The 22,852-nt window shown below is 39.6% G+C and overlaps 1 protein-coding gene across 7 annotated transcripts in view; it reads left to right on the plus strand.

Moving 5' to 3' along the window:
- The first annotated feature begins 3,096 nt into the window (after window positions 1-3,096).
- Window positions 3,097-22,852, plus strand: part of TUT4 (terminal uridylyl transferase 4) — a 44,234-nt gene continuing 24,478 nt past the window's right edge. For 4 of the 7 annotated variants that reach the window (XR_007377426.1, XM_048946904.1, XM_048946901.1 and 1 more), the window contains exons 1-7: window positions 3,097-3,302; window positions 11,468-12,137; window positions 13,600-13,763; window positions 17,122-17,238; window positions 18,448-18,625; window positions 21,746-21,834; window positions 22,745-22,796. Coding sequence is in view for 6 of the 7 variants with exons in the window: in XM_048946904.1 (XP_048802861.1) it covers window positions 11,576-12,137; window positions 13,600-13,763; window positions 17,122-17,238; window positions 18,448-18,625; window positions 21,746-21,834; window positions 22,745-22,796 (1,162 nt within the window). In the remaining variant the exon portion in view is untranslated. The remainder of the gene's footprint in view (window positions 3,303-11,467; window positions 12,138-13,599; window positions 13,764-17,121; window positions 17,239-18,447; window positions 18,626-21,745; window positions 21,835-22,744; window positions 22,797-22,852) is intronic. The other 3 variants (XM_048946905.1, XM_048946902.1, XM_048946906.1) reach the window with 3 other exon arrangements.

The raw sequence follows: 22,852 nt of genomic DNA on the forward strand, positions 1-22,852 counted from the left end.
GGATATCAGTGGCTTGGTTGCTAGTGGTTACTGATACAAGTGCTCAGAGCAAGAGTCATGGCATACAGTCAGCAGAAATTGAGAATTACAAATATGCCATGCATAGTACCATGTGAAGTGGAGCACTGCTCAGGAGACCTTCAGGAACTTCTCTGTGAGGACTTGGTTTGCAGTGACTGACAGGATGATGTAGGAGGTAGAACATTACCAAGGAGCTTTTAAGAAGCATTAAGAACTGGACGTGTTACCAAAGCTTTCAGGTTCTTAGAGCCACACCAATGCCTAAGGATTAATGTACAGATGCCACTCTTGGGTTGTCTACAAGAAAAAATACCAATTTCTAACATTTTCTATGATGTCTGCTGAGGGAAAAGAATTTGTATATGTAAAGTAACAACCATAAGAAGGCATTTGATGGTCATTGATTTCTTCTTGGACCAAAAAACTGTTCCTCCATGCCTGACTCTGCTATTTCTTGGCAAAGAAAAGCACAATGTAGAGATTTACAGAAAACAATTTAGTACATCCAAGGCATATTGGAAATCCATCTTTTGAAGAGCAAATCACATTTTGGAATCTGTGTTGGTTTTGTTTTTTTGTTTTTTTTTGTTTTTTTGGTTTTTTTTTTTTTTAACTGCGTAGATTTTTTGGTAGATCTTTGACATCTTGATTAAATTTGGTTAGGTGGTCCAAACATAAGTGGCATTACTGTAAGGGGAAAAAAAACCTTGGTTAGATGAAAGATTTAATGAGATTATTTAACCAGTTCAAATTTTGCATGCTTTTCTGTATTTCAGCTTAAGCAGACATCCAGTATCAAGAAATCATGTAATGTTCTACATGGATGAAAAGTCTTTCATCATGCTGTCCATAGGGAAAATACATTGTGCTGAGAATCTGAAGTTCTCATCTTCACAGGTAAGTTCTGTATTTCTGTGTATTTTCCTACCTGTAGCACTGACCATGAACCAAGTGCAATTTCCTCACTTTAGAACCAAATCACCTCAGGAGCTTTAGAGAATCTCTGAGACAGCTGAAGGTGCAGATCAGGGCTTTAAAATGCTTTATGCTTTTAAATAAAGAAATTAAAACTAATTAATTCTAAAAACAGTTTAAAAAAATCATTTCAACAACGAAAATAACTTAAGTTGTTTTGTTTTGTTTTCCAGAAAAACAAAAAGAAACGTTCAGTATACTTTTTCATTATTTTAGATATAACTATATAGTAGTTTAGGTATGGGACAACAAATAAGGCATCACGGTACAAGCAAGGTTTTGCTCTGGAAAGGGACTCTATAAAATCTGCTTCCTCCAGCCTCATCTTTACTGTCTGTTTTCTATGCAAAATTCACTTGTTTTCCAAGTTACATTTTCTCTTACAATCTCAGCCAGAATCTGAAGGGTTTTGATCAGTGGCACTGAATTGTAATTTCTTTAAATGATGGCCAGCTGGCAGTGAAATTCAACTTCCTCTTTTACTGCCACGTTTCTTTACTATTCCCTGCAATAAAATTCTGCAGAGGATGCAGAACTGTTTCCAAATACACACAGTGACTTGGTTCTGTAATGATCAAGTTTTCATGGTAAAATTGCACTAATGTTTTCCATTCAAGTCTATCCAGCTATTTGAACTAAATTGTTGGAAGAATCTGATATATTCTAATAAAGTTCAGCTAGTAGGAAAAATGCCAGTCAGTTTTGCAAACTGGTGCCTGTTTGCTCAGTAGCATGTCTAAATATTGATTTAGGAGCACTGCATCCACCAGCAAGTTAAATTTAGTTATTTCTACAATTTACTTTTTGACTTCAAACCTAATCAATATCTTTGTCTAATAGGGCTGATTTGAAGCCACCACCCAGCTGACCTCAGCTGCCATCAGACAGCACTGCAGCACTGCAATTTTTCTCACTGCTGACTGGATTAGGCTCATGTTCCTAAGGGTCTGCTCTGCACAACCTCCCAGAAGCAAAACAGAGGTACCCATTCTTCATTTCGTAAAATTTGAGCTTGAAGTGAACTAGGAAAAAGCAGATTAGCTCTAAGGATTCCAGTGAATTAACAATACATTTCAAAGGTACATCTTGCCAGTATTCCTAGCATCCAGAATTACACATTTTGCAATTTTCATTTGCCTACAGACTAAGCTAGTGTTTTCAACACTATTATTTATTTTTAATAATTTCCTTTTAACCTCTTCCATAGTTCAACAACACTCTCTTATACCTCTTGTTTTTCAGGACAGGCCTCCTTACCCAGGGTTAGGCAGTGCCAATAAGGCGTTTCACTGCCGAGAGAGATAGCACTGCACTGGGTCCTTGAAATATTTGCTTTATTCAAACACTTGCCAATTCCTTTAGGTCACCCTGCAGCACTGCCAAGAGCCCAGCAGGCCAGCCCTTCTCTCTTGAGACCTGCCCAAGTGCCAGCAGACATGCTGGCCAAGGTACTGTCCCTTGCTGTGGCCAGAGATAGCTTCGTAGCCAAGGCCAGGGAGCTGGGGTCCCCTTTCCCCCAGCATCTCAGCGATGGGAAAGGCCTGCAGAGGTTGAGCTTTATGTGGAACTTGCATTCCTCCACCAAGTATCAGCGAGCAGAGCAGGGGAACGGGGAAGGACGGCTTTGAGGCCCAGGCTGTGGAGAGGAGCAGATCCTCAAAGGGCCACAGTGCATCATAGAATCAGCAAGGTTGGAAAAGACCTCCGAGATCACATAGTCAACCTACAAGACCGCCTACCACCGCTATTTCCTCACTAAAACACGTCCCTCAGCACCAATCTAAACGTTTCTCGCACACCTCTACCAGCCGTTAAACCCCGCAGGTCTGCGCGGGGAGGGGGCGGGCGTTCCCTCCCGGCACGGGAAAAAAAAGAGAAAATGGGGAAAAAAAAAAAAAAATGGGGGTAGGCTAGTGGAAAAAAATGGAGCACTTGCTTCCCTCACTCCCCTCTGCTGCCGTAGCGTGCGGGAACAGCCGCAGAGCGGGAAGCGAGGCTTCAACCCCGGCCGAGCGATCCCGAGCAGGGCTGGCACGCACCGGCCCGTGCCCACCGCCCGCCGGCCCGGCGCTCCCCGCCCGCCCGCGTCCCACAATGCACCGCGCGGCTGACATGGCGGCCGGGCCGGACTGAGGCGCTGGCGTCGGGGCCTCCAGCAGCCGGAGCCGGGCATGGCGGGGGCGCAGCCCCGGCACCCCTAGGGCCGCAGCCAGGTACCGGGCTCCGGGGGCAGCCGCCGGCTCCGGGGACGTCCCTCCGAGGAGGAGCTGGGCGCGCTCTGCCCGTTCCCCCCGTGCGCGGCGGGGGTAAGCGGGCCTGGGGGGCTCGGCGGGGCCTCGGCACCCTGCACGGCACGCAGCGCCCGGCACTGGGCGGCCCGCGGGGTGCTGGTGGCGGGGTCGGGGTCACCGGGCGCGGCGTCGGGGTTGTCGCGGGGAGCTGGGGCCGTATCCCGCCTGGAGCTGGGTGCGTGCAGGTTGTTGTTGTTCTCGGCTAGGATTAAATACATGCTGGGGGGGGGGGTGGGGGGGGTGGGGGAGGCAGGCCGTGCTCGCCAGCTGTGCCCCTGCCTGCGGTTACTCGCCTAAACCGGAGGTTCTGCTTTCTGTACGCGGTGGTGTGCCTGAAACGATGCACACAGATCCCTCTACCTCTGTTAGGGCTCTTTTGTTGGCTTATCTCGTGTACAAATACGTAAGCGACTCTCGGGCTTTTGCAGTAGGTTGCAGTTTGCCAGTTGGCTGAATGTGTCACATTACCTGAGGCTTTCTGGCTTTTAAAGTTGTTTCTAGGTCTGTCAAAGGAGGACGAGCTGGTTACACGCAGAGAAACAATATAATCAGATCCAGGCTTAGGTTCTAGGGAGGGACTGGGGTGCTAAGGCGGTAGTGGCATCTGCGTAAGAATCTATTAATTGTTTCTGTTTTTCATGCTATCTGCACATTACTTTGTTTCCTGAACGGTAGCCTGGGTTTAAGAGTTGTTGTGTTTGTTTGAAAATAGGAGATGCGTGTTCTGTTTTTGTTTGATAAGTGCTCCCGGTTTGAGTAGGTGCTTATGCATCGTCTGACCCCTGATGGTTATGACATAATTATTTCCGTGACAAGAAAAGCAACTCGGCCATGGAAATGTGACTTAATTACAGCATCTGGCAGAAGAAGCTATATTAGGAGTGAGAAGTCTGCTTTTCAAACATTGTTAGTGTAGTGAGCTTTCTTATCTTTTTCTATTTCACTTCTGTGATAATTGCTTCTTAATTTTTTTATTTATTTTTTAAGATGAAATTAGTTTCCCATCAGATCTGTGTGGGAATATATTCCCAGAAGATATGTGGGGAGAGATAGGAAAGTTCCTTCTGTTCTCTCTTCTTGCATAGAAGACAGCTGGGGCTTTTGTCTTGTACTTGGCGAGCACAGGAAGAAAAACAGCCGGATGCCACAGGGCACCTGCACAATGCAGGGCATTTACCTGGCCCTTGCTGTGGAGGGAAGTGCTGCTATGGGGAGAATGGGGAGAAGGATTTCCCTGTGTTCCGTCTGAAAGCAAGGTGTCCCAAGGGAGCTCTTCTTACATTTCTGGTGGATCTGCTTGTCACAGTAACAGTTTTAGTTGTGTGTTCACATCGATGCCATAAGGCTGTTCAAAATTTTTCCTACCTGAGAGTATAGCTAGTTGTAATGCTTGCTCCTAAATTTCACAAAGTGTTTCTTCTTAATTAGCTTTATTTCATTATTGTTTCCACCTTAATAATGTATTACTGATACTGACTTGTTCCAAAACCTTGTAGAAAGGAAGGTCCTGCATTTTGCTTATCAGGTTGATTACAGAATGGAAACCATCCAGGGGAATCAATGCTTCTGGTGCTTTTGGCACATTATCAAACAACATACGATATAATCATAAGTTGTTTAATTGTATGTAAGTGATAGATCAATAATTCTTTTAGCTTTGAAGTACTAAAAACCTATTAACTAAATTTAGTAATAAGGCTTATGGTATTCAATTTTACTTTTGAGCAGTGATGCATATATAAACATATACGTAGCTGTATGAACTGGATCTCAGATCTGATACTTTAGTAAATCCTTGGGAAAAAAAGGAGTCAGATGTTACTAGATAACATATAATTTTTACTTCTGTTGTGTAAAGGCAACACTGCTGGCAAGATGTAACTTTTGAATTTCAGTTTTTGGTGTCTGCAAAACTTGACGGAATTCTGGAATTGATTTTGTGTTAGAAACAGTTACTACTCAGTCAGTGTGCTCACTATATGAATGCATACTTGACAGCTTTTCTCAAGTCATGGTTTTCAGCATATTTCTTTCAGGAGTGAAAGCACGGGTTACCAGGAAAGCAGTGAGAGGGATACAGGTAGCAAATCCTTTTGCATTAGTGAATTAGTTTGTGAACCAGTTTGCAACTGGTGTGAAGCAGTTCAAAGAATGTCCTAAAGGATTAGAAGTTGGGTGAAAGGATCAGTGTCATTAAATGCAAGAACCAGATAAACTTCTATGCTGAAAATACGTAAGGTTGTATTTTTATTTAGCACAAATGGAGTTTTATGAACAAGGTGGATAGACTGGATTTGAACATGTAGCTACAGTCTAAGCCAGCTTCGTGATCGGTTCAGGCCTTCAGAAGCGACTCGAGCCTCTGAAAGGCTTTACACATATGTAGTGCTGTACTGTTTTGCTTTTTTTCCAGCCTCCTACCCAGTGTTGGTACAAATGTGTTTGTTTTCAAAAGTGAGAGCTGAATTGGTTCAGTTTCCTGATCTGGTTACAGAATGTACCTTACAGCACAGAGCAATGTTTGAGGCAGGTGGCACCCCTCTTTTGGCTTCAGTGCTTCAGCTGATTGTGGAGCTCTAGTGTTTTTCAAAAGTTAAAACAATTATTGCAGTAAAATTGAAGTCAGAATCCAAACATATTGAGGCTTTCAAAGTCTTTATGTGAAATATAAAAGGAAGGAGAGAGAGTCCAGCTCGACTGCACAGCTAGTGGGACTGAGAGGAGGGCTTTCCTGAGTTAGGGATGGGAGTTGGTGGCAGTGATAGGTTCAGAAAGAAGTACTTGGCATCTGCTGTTGTTGGCATGCCTCTTTCTTACCTTTGCAGTGAGCCACATCTTGCTGTAGGAAAGACAGTGGGTGTCAATGTGAAGAGGAGCTGGCTGGTAACAGGCACATCATGTCTGGATTTCCTGTCTTACATATTCTGCTTATTTAAGGATTTGGTTGTGGGGTATTTATACCTACAAACATCAGCACTGTTTTGTATAAAGCAAAGCATTTCCCGTTAGTTCAGTTATTCATGGGCACTTGTCTAATTCAGACACAAGCTCACTACAGTTCTATATGTAAGCTTGCTTATCTAAGGAGTCCTTCTTAGAAGTTTCTAATCCTTCATGGTAACATTAACATCAGAGCTTCGTGCTCATCTTCCCTAGGCCCAGAGCTAAAGTACTGCTGTGTCTGTGTTATGTTTAATGTTATGTGTACTGCCCTGCCTTCCTTCTGGATAGATTTTGGAAGAACTCTGCTTACAAGCTTGAATCCTGCAGCTTCTAGAGACTGGAGGCTCTGAGACTGCGTAGATAGCACTTACATGTTTGTTACTAAGAATACCTGTGGGTTTATTGCTGGTGGAGCCTGAGGCGCTTTAGTGGTCAGTAATCTTCTGATAGTTTTAGTTCTAAGTAGTTTGGAAAAACACCAGGGATTGATAACAGTTATGTCTACTTTATCCCAAAACAAATATAAGCATGTGATTTTTCTTCTTAACAGAACAGGGGAATGATATGTGTGAGTTTTCAAGTGGAAAAAGGGGCCTGAAGCTATAACCAGTGTATAGAAGACTCATTCCCCCCTTCCCTTCTCACTAGGACATTGGCACTGTCTGCAGGAGGAGACATCACCTGTGCTGCAATATGAGCAGAGCGTGTGAGACAGCCTGTCCTTTTGTTTCTGTCCCTGGCTGCAGCCTTTGTTTGTTGAATTTCACTTTATTTGTGTTGGAGGTTCAGCTGGACTGTGTTGGGAGGCTGAGGTTAATCACCCCTGTATGTCGTGAGGCTGGCTGGGAAGATTTCAGCTTGTGGACAATCATAATGAGGCAGATAAAGACAGCTTTCAGATAAAAATGTCAGGGCTCTCTATCTCAAGGAGGGAATACTTTACAGAACGAAGGTGATAACAGTTATGTTTACAGTACTTTCTCTATATATGTTTAATCTAGTTGTCCCTGAGGAAAAAAAAAAACAAGACCACAAGAGACTGTTCATTTTCCCTTTAGATGCTCTTCTACACTCTTGTAGACATCTTTGGACATTTGAGTCAGTTGGGAGCAAATTTTAGAACACATTTAACATAATGCCAAAAGGTTGCTGAATTTCTGCATGTTATCTTGGAAAAATGATGTCTCAGTTGAGGAGCAGTCTCAACTGAGGGGAAGGCGGGAGAAAGTTTTGTTTCCTCATGGGGGACAGCTAGGAACCATCAGCGTGTGCTCCTTGAGCTGCAGCACGCCTCCACCTGCTAAGCAGGCTGCAGCTGAGACTGTGACGGCAAAGCACAGAACGAGTGCGTAAGGAACTGAGAGTCTTTCATTTGACTGCTAACAAAATGGTTCAAACAGAAATGCTTTGCAAAAGAGCATTCTGTCACAACTCAGAGTAGAAGAGCTCACGATTCCACTTGGCCTTTGCATAAGCCATGGCGAAATCTGACCCAAGATGGGTGATTTTAAAAGTAGTTGACTACAGCTGGAAAGCTGAAGAAGAAACAAAAGGGCAGATGGGTAGAAAGATCTTCTTGAAACTTGTTTTGTTTTTTTTTTTCTTTTTTTCTTTTTTTCCTTTCCTGTTTGGAAGTGTTACCCTGTTTTTTTGCAATTCAAATGCAGAATTTTCTATTGCTAATCTGAGAGAACAAGGAAACAGAAGAAATGAAAGTGAAACAATCTTGTTCCTTCATTTTCTCTGCCTAGAATGAATTCTATAGTAGAAAAATGTAAGCCAATTTTCAACATTTTAAAATTTGGTTGTTGTAGGTGTGTGCAGGCTTAACCACCTTCTAGAATTTGAGGTCAGACGATACATTCCCTTACCTCAAGCTGTTGTATTTCAGCCAGATTATTTTTCAATGGAGTGCCAAGCATTGAGGTGGATTTAGAGGAGTAAAATGGGCACTGTCCATTCGGGGGGGGGGGGGGGGATGGGAGGAGCAGGGAAGGGATATTGAGTCCCTAACACCAAAATATTAAATACATGAAATATGCTGAAATGTTTTCAACAGGTGAATCTACCCCACTTTGCAGATGCAGGTGAAAAACTGTTTTTGTTGCCAGCCTGCCTGGGAGAAAATTCTCTTTTCATGCCAGGTGGGGCAATTGGTATGAGCCTGAGCTTGTGAATAAGAGATGCCTTCCAGGTTTCTGCAGAGATGCCACCTCAGCACTGATTCAATGTGTTCCAGTGTTTTGTTTCCAAATGTGTTATTCTTTTTGGAGGCACTCCTTTCCCTGCCCCCATTTCCCTCTCTGCTGTAAAGATGCCCAGTGGCTGGCAGAGGACGAAGGATTTTTTTAGGCTGTCGTATTTTAGTAGTGGTCTCCTTTTCCTTTTAAATGATAAAATTTTGTGACTTGGTTTACTTGGCAATTTGTTGAGATGGATGATTTGATTGATACTGAATACGTGACAGCAGTTCAGGTTGATGTTAATTTGCTACATCATTTCAGTGTTAAAGAACAAAATTTATCCCTAAACACAACATTATTGCTCTGGCTCTTAAAAGTCAAAATTTTATGTGAAACTCTTAACATTTCTTATTACAAAATATTCAAGCCTCAGGAAATTGCATGAGTGCTATTTAATCTTATATCTCTCTGCTTTTTAATCTTAACTACTTTCATTTGCTTACACTTCCTCTTAATATGTGGTGTTACTACAGTTTTCAGTTTCCTAACTGGGTTACAGATAGGTGCTTTTCCTGTCTCATTTAAAACTAAGGAAGCTGCTAATAAAAGGTATGCAGAGTTTGTGCATTTGTGTAAAGCTTTCTCTTGGAGTTCTCTTTGGATGTGTAACTGTGTTTTTGATTGAACAGCTGAGATCTACTTTGGGCCTGCAGTAGAATGTTTGTGGATTTGTTTTAAACTTTCTCGTGAAATGTGACTGCAGCAATCTGACACTTAGAAATAGCAGAGCAGAACGAAGCCTTCCTTTTGCTCCAATGCCACATTCTCACAGTAACCTCAGGCTGGCCTTGGTGCCAAGGGAGGTTGTTCCACCACGCTTCTGGCTATTTGCTGGCAGCCCTCCTGCTGCTCCTGCCTCCTGCCAGCTGCTTTGGCTATCCAGTTTTTGTCTCTGCAGAAGTGCTCAAGGGTGGGAGCAGGCCAAGTGGCAGGAACTGGAGGAAGGCGTTTGTGCTCTGTCAGGGCTGGTGCTGACTTCCATTGCTTCACAGTGAACACAGGAGCGTGCCCTGCCGTGTCAGTCCAGCTTCCATCAGTGGCATGGTGTGGTTGTCCCAAGTGTGGGAGAAATGAAAGTGGAAGTGAGGGCTTATCTTGCTTGTGTGTGACCCCACCCAGGGCAAACAAATAAAGCATAAAGAAGAGTTTAGAATTTGGAGTCTTTCCCTCCATTTTGTTTCCTTTAAAAAATATATACATACCTCTGCATGAGAACACAGTGTTGTTTAGAGATAACGGGGTGCTGTATGGAGCTGTAATACCAGTAGTCCTACGGGCAGCTCTTTGGGCAGAGTGTCGCACAGCAGAGCCAAGTTTTGCAGCCCAGGCCTTTCTCACTGCAGTCAGGCTGAAGCAGCCCTGATCCATGTGAGTGGTCATTCCTGCAGTGGGGCTGGTAAGAATTGCTGCGGGAAAGATGGACTGCAAGCCAAAGGCAAATGCTGCCTGTTCTTCTGGGACTTTGGTCTTTGACTTCTGATCTAGAAGTGTGAGCCAGATGTAATGGTGTTTGATAGGAATACATGACTTTTCGAGGTAAGATGCATAGCTATTTCAATATGTTTAGTAGCATCATTTTTTTTTTCTGAGTTTGTTATTTTTTTAAGGACTCTGACATTAACTTTATAAAAGCTCTTGGTTTTGCTTTTGTTTTTTATATTTTTTGAAGGTAATATATATTTCAGTGGTGTTAACAAAGGTTTAAGCTATCCATTTTTAGTATGTGGTTTGTATCCTGAAGTGTATCCTGGAGTCTGTGTCTCCTCAAAGTGACAGATAGTAGGTAGTTATGTAAGCTGAAAATATACTATCCTTTATGCTGATGATATTCAAAAAGACGTATTTTTTTATGAGGCATTTTAATATGATCCCTCTGTTGTTTCTTTTTTGCAGTACAGAAGTGCTTTATGCTGCCCTAATAGTTGTAATTCATTATTGATTTTTATTACTGTTACTAATTTTTCTTTTCAATGCTATTCTTTGCTAAAGATGAGGTACTTATTTTAATGGGTTCTCTAAAACCCAGAAATTTCCATATATGATGCTTCTAACCACCAAGTATGTAGGTGGACTGGAAAGAGTTCCAGAATTCCAAATCTTGCTATGGCTATACACAGTGGATTTTCTTCTGTGTCTAACACTTTATTCTCCTAATTTCTTACTGTCAACTCAAGGTTGTTTTAAAAGAAAAAATCCTGGTTCTTGTCACAGATTCTTCTTTTTCATTGTCTACATTGCAAAGATTAATTCCTTAATAACAGGTTCCATTCTTCATGCTTAGCTTCCCATTGGCAGTGTAGTCTCTAAGAAGTCTCAATGAAGTTCAGATGATATACTACTTAAAGGACAGAGGTTTAGATAAGTAAGGGCAGTCTCCAGCTAAATAAAACATTTACTATTTCTGTTTTTCACTGATGAAAATCTTAATTAATTGATGGTAATTGCTGTATGAGAATTGTATGTGTGAAATGTTGTGCTTATGTGTCTATGGATGTAGATGATAGGTGAGATTTGTTTTTAATGCTTTGATTTATAGCCCTGATTTTTTTTTTCCAGAGCTAACTCAATCAATATGTTTTATTGCTGATAATTTTTAGATTTCTTCAGTTTTCTTTTTCAGTGTAATTACAGACATCCTGGCTTGTAGATTTTTTTTCCCATAAAGCCAAAAATAGGGAGGACAGAAAAAAGCAAGCTGTTGGCAGATTTATTACTGAGTTGTTTTTTTTTCACCACGTTCTGCCATTTTTTTGTCACTTTACATCCCTTCCTCTTTAAAACAGAAGTTAAGATTAACGACGTTTTCATGATTTTTATTTGTCGTATAGAATATGTTATGAAAATTCACTTATGCCTCTGGGGAGTGGGAAACGTGCTTTCGTTAATCATTAGTAGTTTGACTTTTCTTTGTAGAGCTTCATTTTAATGTATTGCCTCTGCAGAGCACTGATGTTTTCCCCTCAGTTTACAAATGTCTGTCGTTATTTTTTTCAGCAGACAATCAGCCACGATCCTTGCACAGGGGATTTAAAATCAACTTCAAATTATTGGAGAATTGCACTTCAGGAGGACCCAAGATAGGAGAAGCAGGTCTTCACTATAATGGAAGAGGCCAGGAGCTCAAAGAATGGAAATCATGACCCAAGGAAGTCTGTCCGTCTCGTCAGTGAGGAAGGCAAAGCAGTTAAAGTCACAAATAATCAAAATTATAAGCATAACAGAAATGAGAAATCTGTGAAAGATATTGGGAGAAGTTCTCCAAGTGGGAATAGCAGCAAAAAAAGTAAACAAAATGATGTTTTTTCTGAAAAACAAGGAGAAAATAAATCGTGCAAAGTAAATAGTTGTATTCCTGGGACTAAAGACACTGGGTCAAATGTTCAGGAGCGAAATCATGGAAAAGTAAAAAAAAATTCTAATTTATCAGCAGCAGCAGAAAACCTGAAACAGACAAAAGGTCAACAAATGGGAGAAAACTTTCTAGGCTCCCATGTTTCAGGAAATGGGGTCAGTATGGAAACCTTAACAGCTACTCACAAAGGGAAACTGGTTTTGGAAAATCCACTTGGAGTTCATGCATCGAAGACTAATGTGGATCAGACTGGTGATCCTGGTAGGACTGCTTCAGATCAAAGAAAACTGGAACATAAGCCTGATGACTTCAGTGAGTATTACTCAACATTACACACTTTTTTTTTTCTGATGGAATGGTTAACCATGGGCTTTGAAATGTTTTTGTTGTGTGTTTTTTTCACATGTAATAAGTTGCTGCTTGCATTTACAGGCAATATGTTAATATAAGCATATTACTTAGAGAATAAGAGACTATGATAATGACTTTTTTTTTATGCCTTAAATCTAAACATCTTTGCAAGAGGCTTGAAGTGCGTGGGTTTCAGGCCATTTTGTGAATATAGTGTCTTGGCTGGAGGAGAACCCTTCATAATATCATTGCCATTTATGAAAATGCCAGGTGTTACTGCTTTTCAGAAGGATCAGGAGAAAAGAAATCTGTTAGAAAGCATTTTTTATAGATATGAGGGGAGTATTTACCTTTTTGTGTGTGTATTATGCTCTGTTTCCTACTAAAAATGTTTAAAATTGGCAGATGGCTTTTCAGTTTAGGGAGCTGTGGAATACTTTCCATCCATCAGAAGTTACCTTTAGGAGTGTTTAATTTTTGTGTCTTTTTCAGTTTCAGAATTAAACATGGGTCAGGATTTATTTCATTTCAGGATTGTTCCTTATCACAGACTTTGTCATGCTTTTTCAGAACACAGTATTCTCTAATAAAATGTTGCTTGAAGGCTGTAATGTCAGAGTGCAGAGCTTCCATTTGAAATATTTCCTACCACTGCAGCAGAAATGTGAAAATAAAAGGGGAGCTATGAAAAATAAATATTTTTTGGTATCTTTATAAAATTTAACAGGAAAAAAAGTTGAAATGGTAGCATCCCCTGACTGGCTAGCTCTTTGTACACCACCATCAGTACTGAGGGGACCATCTGTCACTGGCCAAACAGGACTTGAAAATTTGCTCAGATTTTGTTTCCAGGCTTGTCTCAGGGAAGAAGAGGAAGGTGATGTAAAAACTACTAATTTAAGATGTAGGTGTTTGTAGAGGTTAATGAACTATGAACAGTTCATAGGCATCTGGAGGAACTGGACTGGAAGTGAGCTGTGTGTTTGAGTAGCAGCATTCCAGAGCTCTGTGGTTGCTAGCCCTGGTATCATGGCAATGTGTCATAGTCTGCCCAACTACAACTCCCAGCTGTCATCTAACATGGGTGGTTGAAATGTCTGGCAGCTGGCTTTTTGAGGTTGTTTGGGTTAATGTATTTAAAGTTGTTTTAGATTGTTTCCATAGCAAAATATGTTATTTAAGAATAATAATTAAGCCTAGTACTTTTATTTCTGTTAAGCAGAGCATCAGGACCTCATGTACTCTGTTCTTTTTTGCCTTGAAGGCCTTAATGGAGTTAGCAATATGAACCTTACTTGTTCTGGTGTTTAGCCTGCAATATAACTCGCTTTGTGCCTCGCCTCTTAGTGAGACGCTCTCATCTACAGTGACCTCTGTACTCTTACTTGTTTATTCTGAAGAAAATAACTGTTTCTTTCTGTAGGTAAAATAAAGAATTCTGAACCAACTGAAGAACATACCTTGGAAGCTGATTATTTGGAAAGCACAGTTGTTATTGATGAGTCTAATCTGACGGCTGAACAGCAGCTGGGATTGAAACAAGCTGAAGAGCGGCTGGAAAGAGATTATATCTCCCGACTTGAAAAAGTAGGTTGAGTATTTATCAGATAAAAAAGAAGATGAATATCTTCTTTTGGTGTCATCACCATATTTTGGGTTGAGTAATATCTCTATTCCAGACTGTTGCCTCTGTTCCTTCTTTATAGTGTATCACTTCAGTCATTTAAGATACTAACCATTAATAGATAAAAATAGGTTAAAAGATACTGCCATTAATTGTGACAAGATAGGAATTGAAAACATTGTCTTCCTTTTGTGGCACACGCAGCATTCATAGAGCAGTTGTTTTTTTTTAAATTCTGCACATGTAAAGGTTTACATTTCCATTACTTACTTAAGGTTTTCTAGAAAGTCCTATACCTGAAAATTCAAGGTATTGGGTCAGAAAGGAACCTCAGTGCATCTTCAGTATGTTAGCCTTCTACCAGACTAAGTCACCTGTATTAAAGATGACTTCTTAAAAATGTTTATTTAAGCTGCTGTAGTAATCTCCAATGAAATATGTTTTGCAATCATTATAGGTATCTCAGAAGTTAATACCTAATGTAAGTGTCTCTGGAGCATTTTACTCATATGTTGGCCTAGGAAAATAAACGTAATGGTTTATAACCTTCATCAGCAACTCTCCACACATTTGAAGATCATTACCGTTTCTCCCTGCAGACTTGTCCTTTCCAGATCCACTCTTTGTTCTTTAGTCAGAAGGGTTTTTTTCAGTTAATGGTGCATTCTTGTTGCTTTTCTCTGGGCTTCCACCACCTGGCCCATTTAACTGTGGTATCCTAAAGTGAATGCTGCCTTTTCGCTGATGCCTTACGTGTAAAGAAGAAAGCTGGCTTAATCTATCTGAAGTAAAGCATTTGTGTTTAGGATGTCTGTTGGTTGTTTTTTTCCTGTGGGTGGCTTTTATTGTTGGCTGTTGTTATTTGCTTGTTTGTTTTTTATCAGCAATAAGATATCGGCTTGTAGCTTGGTCAGCTATGATCCACGTATCCTTTTCTTAAGAAATGTCCAACTGGGTGTCCTCAGCCCTGTATTTCTTTTAGTTGACAGTATCTAAAGAGGAATGATGTGGTGCTTTGATAAAATTTAGTTGCAAGTTTCGTGTTCCATGTCTCTGATTTCCTGTGATCAGTGAACTGTCATCTCAACACAAATTGCATAATCACTTCCAGCATATCTTTCTCATCTGTAGTCAGCACACACTCTTTTGCACTTTGTAAATCTCTAACAAAAATGTGAATGATTCTCACCCCAGAAGGACCCCTCTTGGAACCTACTTGGCACATGCTTTTAGACCAGTGATGAGCCAGTGTAGGAATGTGTGCTCTGAGGACGATTTTCTCAGCAGCTTTACTCTCACCTTTCTATTCTTTACTTAGGTAGCATTCACTGCCTTCTTAAGATTCTATGACAAATGACAAAAACTTTGTAAAATTCAGCATGCAACATCTGCTGCTTCCTCAAGCTTTATGATTTTCTTTTAAAAAAACAACCCTAAAATTGGTTTAGTGTAGTTTGGTTTATAGCAAATCACTTTGTCACCCATGGCCTATTTCTTTCCTGACTGGTTATTAATAACTTATTTATTAGAGGATTTTACTGGGCACTAATTTTGACTCATCCTCTCCAGCCTTTTAAAGATATTCTTGAGTTTTTCTTTCCTAATGACCTGGAATTTTTCCATTGTTTGAGTTCTTTAAAATACATCTGCCTTTGGGATGTGTTTGCCAAACACAAATTTCAGTAGGCTTGGCTTCTCCTGAGGTTTCTAATTTACTCTGATAATAGTCTGAAGCTATTTGTTCATTTAGAAAACTATTTCCCTTTTCTTTGGTGTTAAGCATATCTACATGATGGAAATAGGCTTTTCAGTAGGGGCAAAATAAAAGGCATTATGTGATTCAACCTTTCTGGGAACTATTGGCATAATACTGCAGATCAGTGTAGTAAAGGAGTACCTGATTGTTGTTAGTGCTCATAGCCAGCTGATTTTAGAAGACTGTTAGAGTATTACTTCTGATCTCTTTCAGTCATCTGGGATCGAATATGTGAGTCTTCTGAACTAGCCAAGTGTAGCTGTAAATTGTGTTCCAAAAGGTGTTTAATTTCATTTTATTAGCTAACAATGTCAAATAAAAAGAGGAGGAAGAGAATTAGTAAGAAAGGTGTAATTACCATTGCGTTTTACGTTCAGGTTTAATCTACAGTTGGAGACTATCAGACCTTTCTTCCTCAGTTGTTCTTCTTTTCTGAAAAGCAGAGGATTAAACTCAGTAAATAAAAAAACTTACCCAAATGAATCAGTAACTTAGGTCTTCAGTATGAGAAGTGAGATCTGAAGAGGCTGTAATATCTTAAAATGGTGTTCTCTGCTCATTCATTGTTATGTCGTTGGTAGGACAGCTGGTGACATTAGGATGAAATTTTTCAGTAGTTCTTTTGCTCTTTCAATTACAACTAATAGCTGTTAGAAGTTTTCCAGTAAGTCTGCAGTCATATTTTTGGGGCCCTTTCAAGAGGGACTTGAGGAACAGCTCTCCCATTTGAAATGAATGTGTCAAAGTGCCTCCTACATCGATAGCAATGTTCAATTAGAGCAAGAAGAGCAACAGCCAGATGAGATAGGTTAAAGTGGAATACTTGAGAACAGCACCCTATCTTTGCAGAGAGGATCCTTTCTGACTTTTTTCCTCCTGTGATTTCCAGAGGCTTGGCAGCTCAGCTGCTTCTTGCAGACTCTCGCCTGTCCACCCAAAATGCTGAGCACCTCAAATGATTCATCAAAGTAGAATCTTATTCCTTGTTAGACAGTCCCACCTTATTCAGAATTTAATCATCAGGAAGGCAGTAACTGGCTATTGTCCTCCTTGTCGGCCAGCTACACCCTTCTAAATAGAGCAAAAAAATGCAGTACTTGCACAGTGTGCTGTGAATATGGCAGCCAAACAACACCACTGTTTGTCATTACATATACAATAGTTAATGTGTTGAAGACTTCCCATCTTCTCTTCAGAGAAGGGGAGATAAATGCAGAGATTTAATAAATCTGTGGTTATTAAAAGCTTGAGCTGACAAGGGAATGGCTTACTGGCCTTTAGTTCAGCTTTAAGAGGCAGAAACTCTTTGGTCTTAATCTTGCTTAAAAAAATGTAATGAGAAGTGTTATATTCAACTCATCTCACTTCCTTTCTTTACCTCCCTAGTCATATGGGTAAAAATCCACTTGCACCATGTTTTTTGAAGATTACATAATGTTTACAAAGCACCCTTATATTGCAAATGCTCACTAATTGTTAAATAGAATTTGTTATTGAGGCAGTTGAGTTTTTCAGACACTGTTGGCAGCAACATTTTCTTTTAATCTGTGGCCATTTTTCCCCAGCGCTCCCCAGAATATACCAACTGTCAGTATCTATGCAAGCTCTGCTTAGTTCACATTGAAAATATCCAGGGAGCTCACAAGCATATTAAAGAAAAACGTCATAAGAAAAATATAATGGTAAGTCAACCACGTTTTCAAATGCCTTTTTTTTTTCCCTGTTATAATAAATATTGAATAAAATGGCAACAAACCAGCCTCACCTTTAATATGGAAACAGTCCTGTGCCATGCTTTGCATGTGGGCATGGAGACAAGAATTCAGAAATGTGGTTTCTTTACCACTGAATGGAAATGATAGAAGACAGGGCGTGGTTTCAGTTTTTAATATTTGTCTTCAGAAAGTTTTATGTAGGACACCACATGACAGTGTGTGTAACTGTCCAAATGTTACTTCCTAGAGTACCTGTTGGCAGCTCTGATTACTGATGTATGACTGGGAATGAACTTTGCAGCAGCTGTGGGTCCTCACTCAAAAAAAAAAAACCCTTAAAAAAAATAATACACACAAAAAGCAGCCCTTCAAAATGTGTTGTGTTTACTCAAGTGAGAAAAGAGCAGTTGATAGATGAAGGCTAGTACTAATGAAACGTTATTTTCATACCATACTGATGTGCTTAGTGTAGAAAATAGTGTAACTATTTTCAGGTTATTATTTATTTCTGTTGTCAGTGACATTTCATTTAGTAGATGAATGCGTGAAACTAGTTATTGTTTCATTTAGCCCCAAATGATTTGTTGCTTCTGACATAGTTATTGCTGTTGGATAAGCTGATTAGAATGTGATGCATTAAAAGTTCTTTCTTGTGCTAGTTGTTCAGGCAGCAGCAAGAGGAGACTGTACTTTTTAAAACTTCCTGGGAGCCAGGAATATCTCTTCTGCTACTGATGTCCTTCATTCCAGTACAGCCTGCTCTGAAAAATCTGTGTGATTCTTGTGTGAAAAAGTAGCTTTTTCCACTCAGATGCTTCTATTATGTAGGAACAGATAGAGCTTTTTGATTTCTTTGGATGATTTCTGTTTCAGAGCTGTCAGAAAATGTGGTTCAAGAATATAACGCACCAGATTTCTTCCCCAGTTGCCAGCTGTGAAATAACATGTTCTCTTTTAAACACAGCATCTACTATCATTTCTGTAGGACAGAGTTACCACCTTTGGAAATGTTTGATCAGGACACTTGTAAATAGAGCTTAATTAGCAAACAGTACATTTTTAACATATAATGCAATACTGTGAGATGCATACATTGATACGTATCATGCAATACTACAAGATGTCCTTATCTCTTAAAATACAAGTTTTTACTTTTATCATCCAACAATTATTCAGGAAAAACAAGAGGAAAATGAGCTGCGTGCCCTCCCACCCCCTTCTTCTGCACAGTTGGCTGCCCTGAGTTTTACACTCATTGAGGCAGCAAATGAACAAGGCATATCTGATGATGACTTCAGAATTCGTCAAGAAATTGTAAACGAGATGGAGAAAATTATTCAACAGCCCTTACCAGGTATCCATAGCATCCTCCATTTTCTCTACTTGAAAATTGTTCTTTTTGTTAATGGAGAATTAATACATTTGAGGTTAAAGTATCTTTGTATTATGCAGTATTAATGTATACAGGCATTTTAATACTGGCAATTGATTTAAAAGCAGCTAACAAATCTACAAAAAGAGAGAAATGTGATCGTCCTTTCCTTTGCTTCTTTTTGTATGTGTGTATTGAAGCTCTTGGTCCTCTTTAAAGTGGTAATTTCTAATAAAGACTGGAAGTAACCAGTGCACCAAATATTTCCTACCTAGTTATGATTAAAGCTGCAGCCACTGAGATCTCCTTCAGGCTCCTTCAGTCCTACTGACCCTTCCACCTGTACCTTACCTAACAGTACTGAGTGTCTGTGCATTTTGCAGTAGAGTGATTTATTTTTCAAGTGTGCTTAGCTATGCTTGCATAAGTGTCACAGGGGTTGGGGTAGAAAGGAGAATATGAGAAGGTACTTGAAGTAGAAGAAAAAAAAATCCTACCAGTCCTTCAAATGTTTTTGATGTCTTTAGGGGCAAATAAAAGTCGCACGACTCAACTTTCTTTAAAGCGTAGATTAGGAAAAAGAGTGTTAGGCCCCAGTGGTTTCTGTAGCCAGATGAGACATTTTCAGTACTTGATTGTGATCTGAAATATCTATGGATATTAATCAGCAAATATTTGTTAAAACAAGTTATTTAGATAAAGAAGTGTTACTGTTTAGCAAGTATTTCTTCCTATGTGTATTTGTAGCTAGCGGGTATTAAATGAAGGAGTTACCTTAAGTAAGTAAAAATATTGCATTCACTTAACGATGTATAAATATCATACCTTACCTTTATGAGTGCTTTATGTTGATAAAAATGTGAAACAGTCTGGGCAGGTATACACGTGCTTGGTCACATGTGTTGCTTTGGTGGATCATTGAAGTCAGTGGATTTATAAAGTTCCTAGAAATGGTCTGGGTAAGTTCCTAAAATCAGAATCACCAAGTTTGGAAAAGGCCTCTAAGATCATCTGTCCAACCGTCCACCTACCACTGATATTTCCCCACTACCCCATGTCCCTCAGTACAACACCTAAACACTTCTTGATCACCTCCAGGGATGGAGGCTCAACCACTTCCCTGCCCATTCCAGCACCTGACCACTCTTTCAAAGAAATGTTTTCTAATATCCAACCTGAACTTCCCCTGGCGTGACTGGAAGCCATTCCCTCTTATTCTATTGCTAGTTACTCAGGAGAAGAGGCTGACCAACACCTCCTTTCTAGTGACAGAGAGCTAGAGGGTCTTCCCTGGGCCTTCTCTTGATAATCCCAGTTGGTTTTTTTCTTTCTCAGATGTGCAGCATGTTAATTTACTAAAACATGTGAAACATTCAAATCTAACAAAATATTAAAGTCATTAGTAGAAAAAAGTTTTCAAATGCCTTATTTCATCTATGTTAAAACTAGGTTGATCTCCTGGCTGCTTTAGAAATACCTTTTTTTTTTCTTTTTTTTTTTTTCCCCTTTGCTCTACAAAAACACTGTATTGAGAAGGATATTCCTTTTGTTCCTTTGTATGCTATAGGATGATCAGTCTTATTTTTAGGGGCTGCATTTAATATGTGCTTAAATGTAAGATGCTGTATGGAAGTTAGGCTTGCAGCGTGCAGCTGTGCTAATATGTTTACTTAGTGATATTGCCACGTGTGGCTCCCAGTGCAATCTGACACACTGTTGAGTTTTCCACGGATAGTATTTTGACAAAGGAGAAAGTGAAGGAAGTGGTCAGTGTTCTTGTCAATATTCATTGAAATTACTGTACTGGTGTCATTCAGCTGCTGAAATGGTTAGAGCGATGAGCTGATGTGGGGCTGTTTGTCTGCAGCAGTAAGTGGCAATGTGTTATTCTCCATTTCAAAGCCTGTTATGTTTTAGTGAGTCTGTTTTCAAAAGTTGTAAATTAGGAGGAAATTTAAGCATAGTGTAGTAAACATTGGATGTCCTGGCATGGTTTGAAACTGTGCGTGAATAAGATTGATTTTCTCATAAAAAAATATTTTGTGATAGTTCTGTTTGAAAGTATTTGATCAGAATGCAAAGAGAACACACAAAATGCAGTAAAAATCCTCTTCACAGCGAGACTGTTTAAACACTGGCACAGGTTGTAAAGTCTCAGCTCTTGGAGATATTCAGGACCCAACTGGACACAGTCCTGGGTGTTCTGTGCCAGGTGACCCCATGTGAACGGGGCTGAACTAAAGAGTCTCCAGAGATTCCTTCCAATCTCAGCCATTCTGCGACTCTGTAACGAAAATCCCTCCTTACTGCCCCAGATGATCAGTAATTGGGAAAGAGTTGAGGGTAGTCTCAATTTGCAGCTAACATACATACCTCAGAGCCTTAATATATGTTGCAGGAAAGGTTTGGCTTACAGAAATTGCTTCATGGTGTGATAGCAATTACTGCTCTTGGAGCAGAATGACTTTTCACGTGATATCATTACTAAATGGTTACTTTCTAATTAACTTAGACTAGATGTGTTGTACGTCCTTGCAGGTAAGGAACTGTGTTAACTGCAAAAGCCCTATTAAAAGGGTACTATGTGGCTTTAGTTATATTGAACTTGTTTTATATGCATGGTTATCAATGAGTTGTGCAAAGGAACTTGCAGATGTCACCTATTGAAATTGTCATACGTGTTAAAAAAAAATTGACAGAAATGTGTGTGACAATTAAATACTGCATTGTTGGGTAACTTTTCCTGTAAGGTGAAGTTATTAACAGCAGAAACTGTTAATTAAAATCCTGCAATGGGATGGCAACGCTTATTATTGCTCAATGGTTTTATTAAAAACAAAGAAAACTAAACTTGCTGGCTGCATTGCAAATATTCCAAAGTAGTTTGGATTCTTAGTGATGGTACAGTTTGAATTACTAGTTTTGCTGTGATGATGTGTTGTAGAAATGACTAAATGTCACAGATGTGAAAAAGTGGTTCAATATTTATTAATCTGGGAGCACTACTTGGGAGCTAGAGTATCTAAAGTAAAGGAAGGCACCATTAAAGAATATTTTCTTCTTAGCGATAATTATAAATAATTATGTTTCTCTCTCTTCCAGACTGTTCACTGAGGATGTATGGCTCCTGCTTAACTCGATTTGCTTTTAAAACCAGTGATATTAACATTGATATAAAATTCCCACCTAAGGTGAGTAGACGCTGTCTTGATTTATCTTAGAGTGTTTGTGTGAAGTATATGATCTTTTATCTGGTTTCACATGTGCTATGAAACAAATGGATAAAATTTTATTATTTAGTAGATAACTTTAATTCTGGTTTTTGCACAATCTTATGCTACCTTTTTTAAGTTTATTGAAGGAGCACTGAGGCACTATGAAAATAGCTGGCTCCAGGTGAGCGGGCTTTTATGTGCTCAGAATTCTGACAGCAGAATCTCACAGGTCTTCATCTCCCAGCCCTTTCTGGTTTTGTTTTTGTTTTAAAAAAGTTTACTTTAAATAATGACAACTTTCCTTTCACGTTTTAGTTGATTACAAGTAGATCTCATATTCCAAGTTACAATATACTATGGTACAAAATTCCTGTAGAGTGGTATAACTTGCCTTTAAATGTTGAAATTGTTGGTTTGTGTTTAGCACATGATTTTAGCAACATGTCCTTGCTAGAGACACAGCTGCTGATCTTGCTCTTTCTTGGCCTATGCTGTGGAATTCAAGATACCTGTTTTGGGTGCATGTTTACATGTTATATTTTTAAGTGATACTGCAGCTAAGTGGAAAAATGAGGTCTTTTTCTATCAAGTGCACTTGGAATGTATCATATCATTTCACATGGTGCTAATTTTTAGGGTTTTTTTCATAATTTGCAGCCACTTGAGTAATTACAGCTGATTTCTGGGGAGGAAACATTTTAAAAAGTTAATCTTTAAAAACCCTTTGGAAAGAAAGTTTTTGTCGTGCATTTCTGTTGGCATCTTTTGACATTGGAATTGCTGAATATACAGTGTATAAAACATCACCTTAAGTAATTTGAAATGAGGTGTGAAGTAAAATCATTTCATCCTAACAATGTAAACTACTTGAATTTTGTCATTTTAGATGAGTCAACCAGATGTTCTGATACAGGTGCTTGAAATCCTGAAGAACAGTGGTGAGTCTCAGTTGCTTCTCTTTTCTATTTAATTAAAAATCAAATCACTGTTCACT

Source organism: Lagopus muta, chromosome 5, assembly GCF_023343835.1.
Source record: "Lagopus muta isolate bLagMut1 chromosome 5, bLagMut1 primary, whole genome shotgun sequence".
Taxonomy (NCBI): domain Eukaryota; kingdom Metazoa; phylum Chordata; class Aves; order Galliformes; family Phasianidae; genus Lagopus; species Lagopus muta.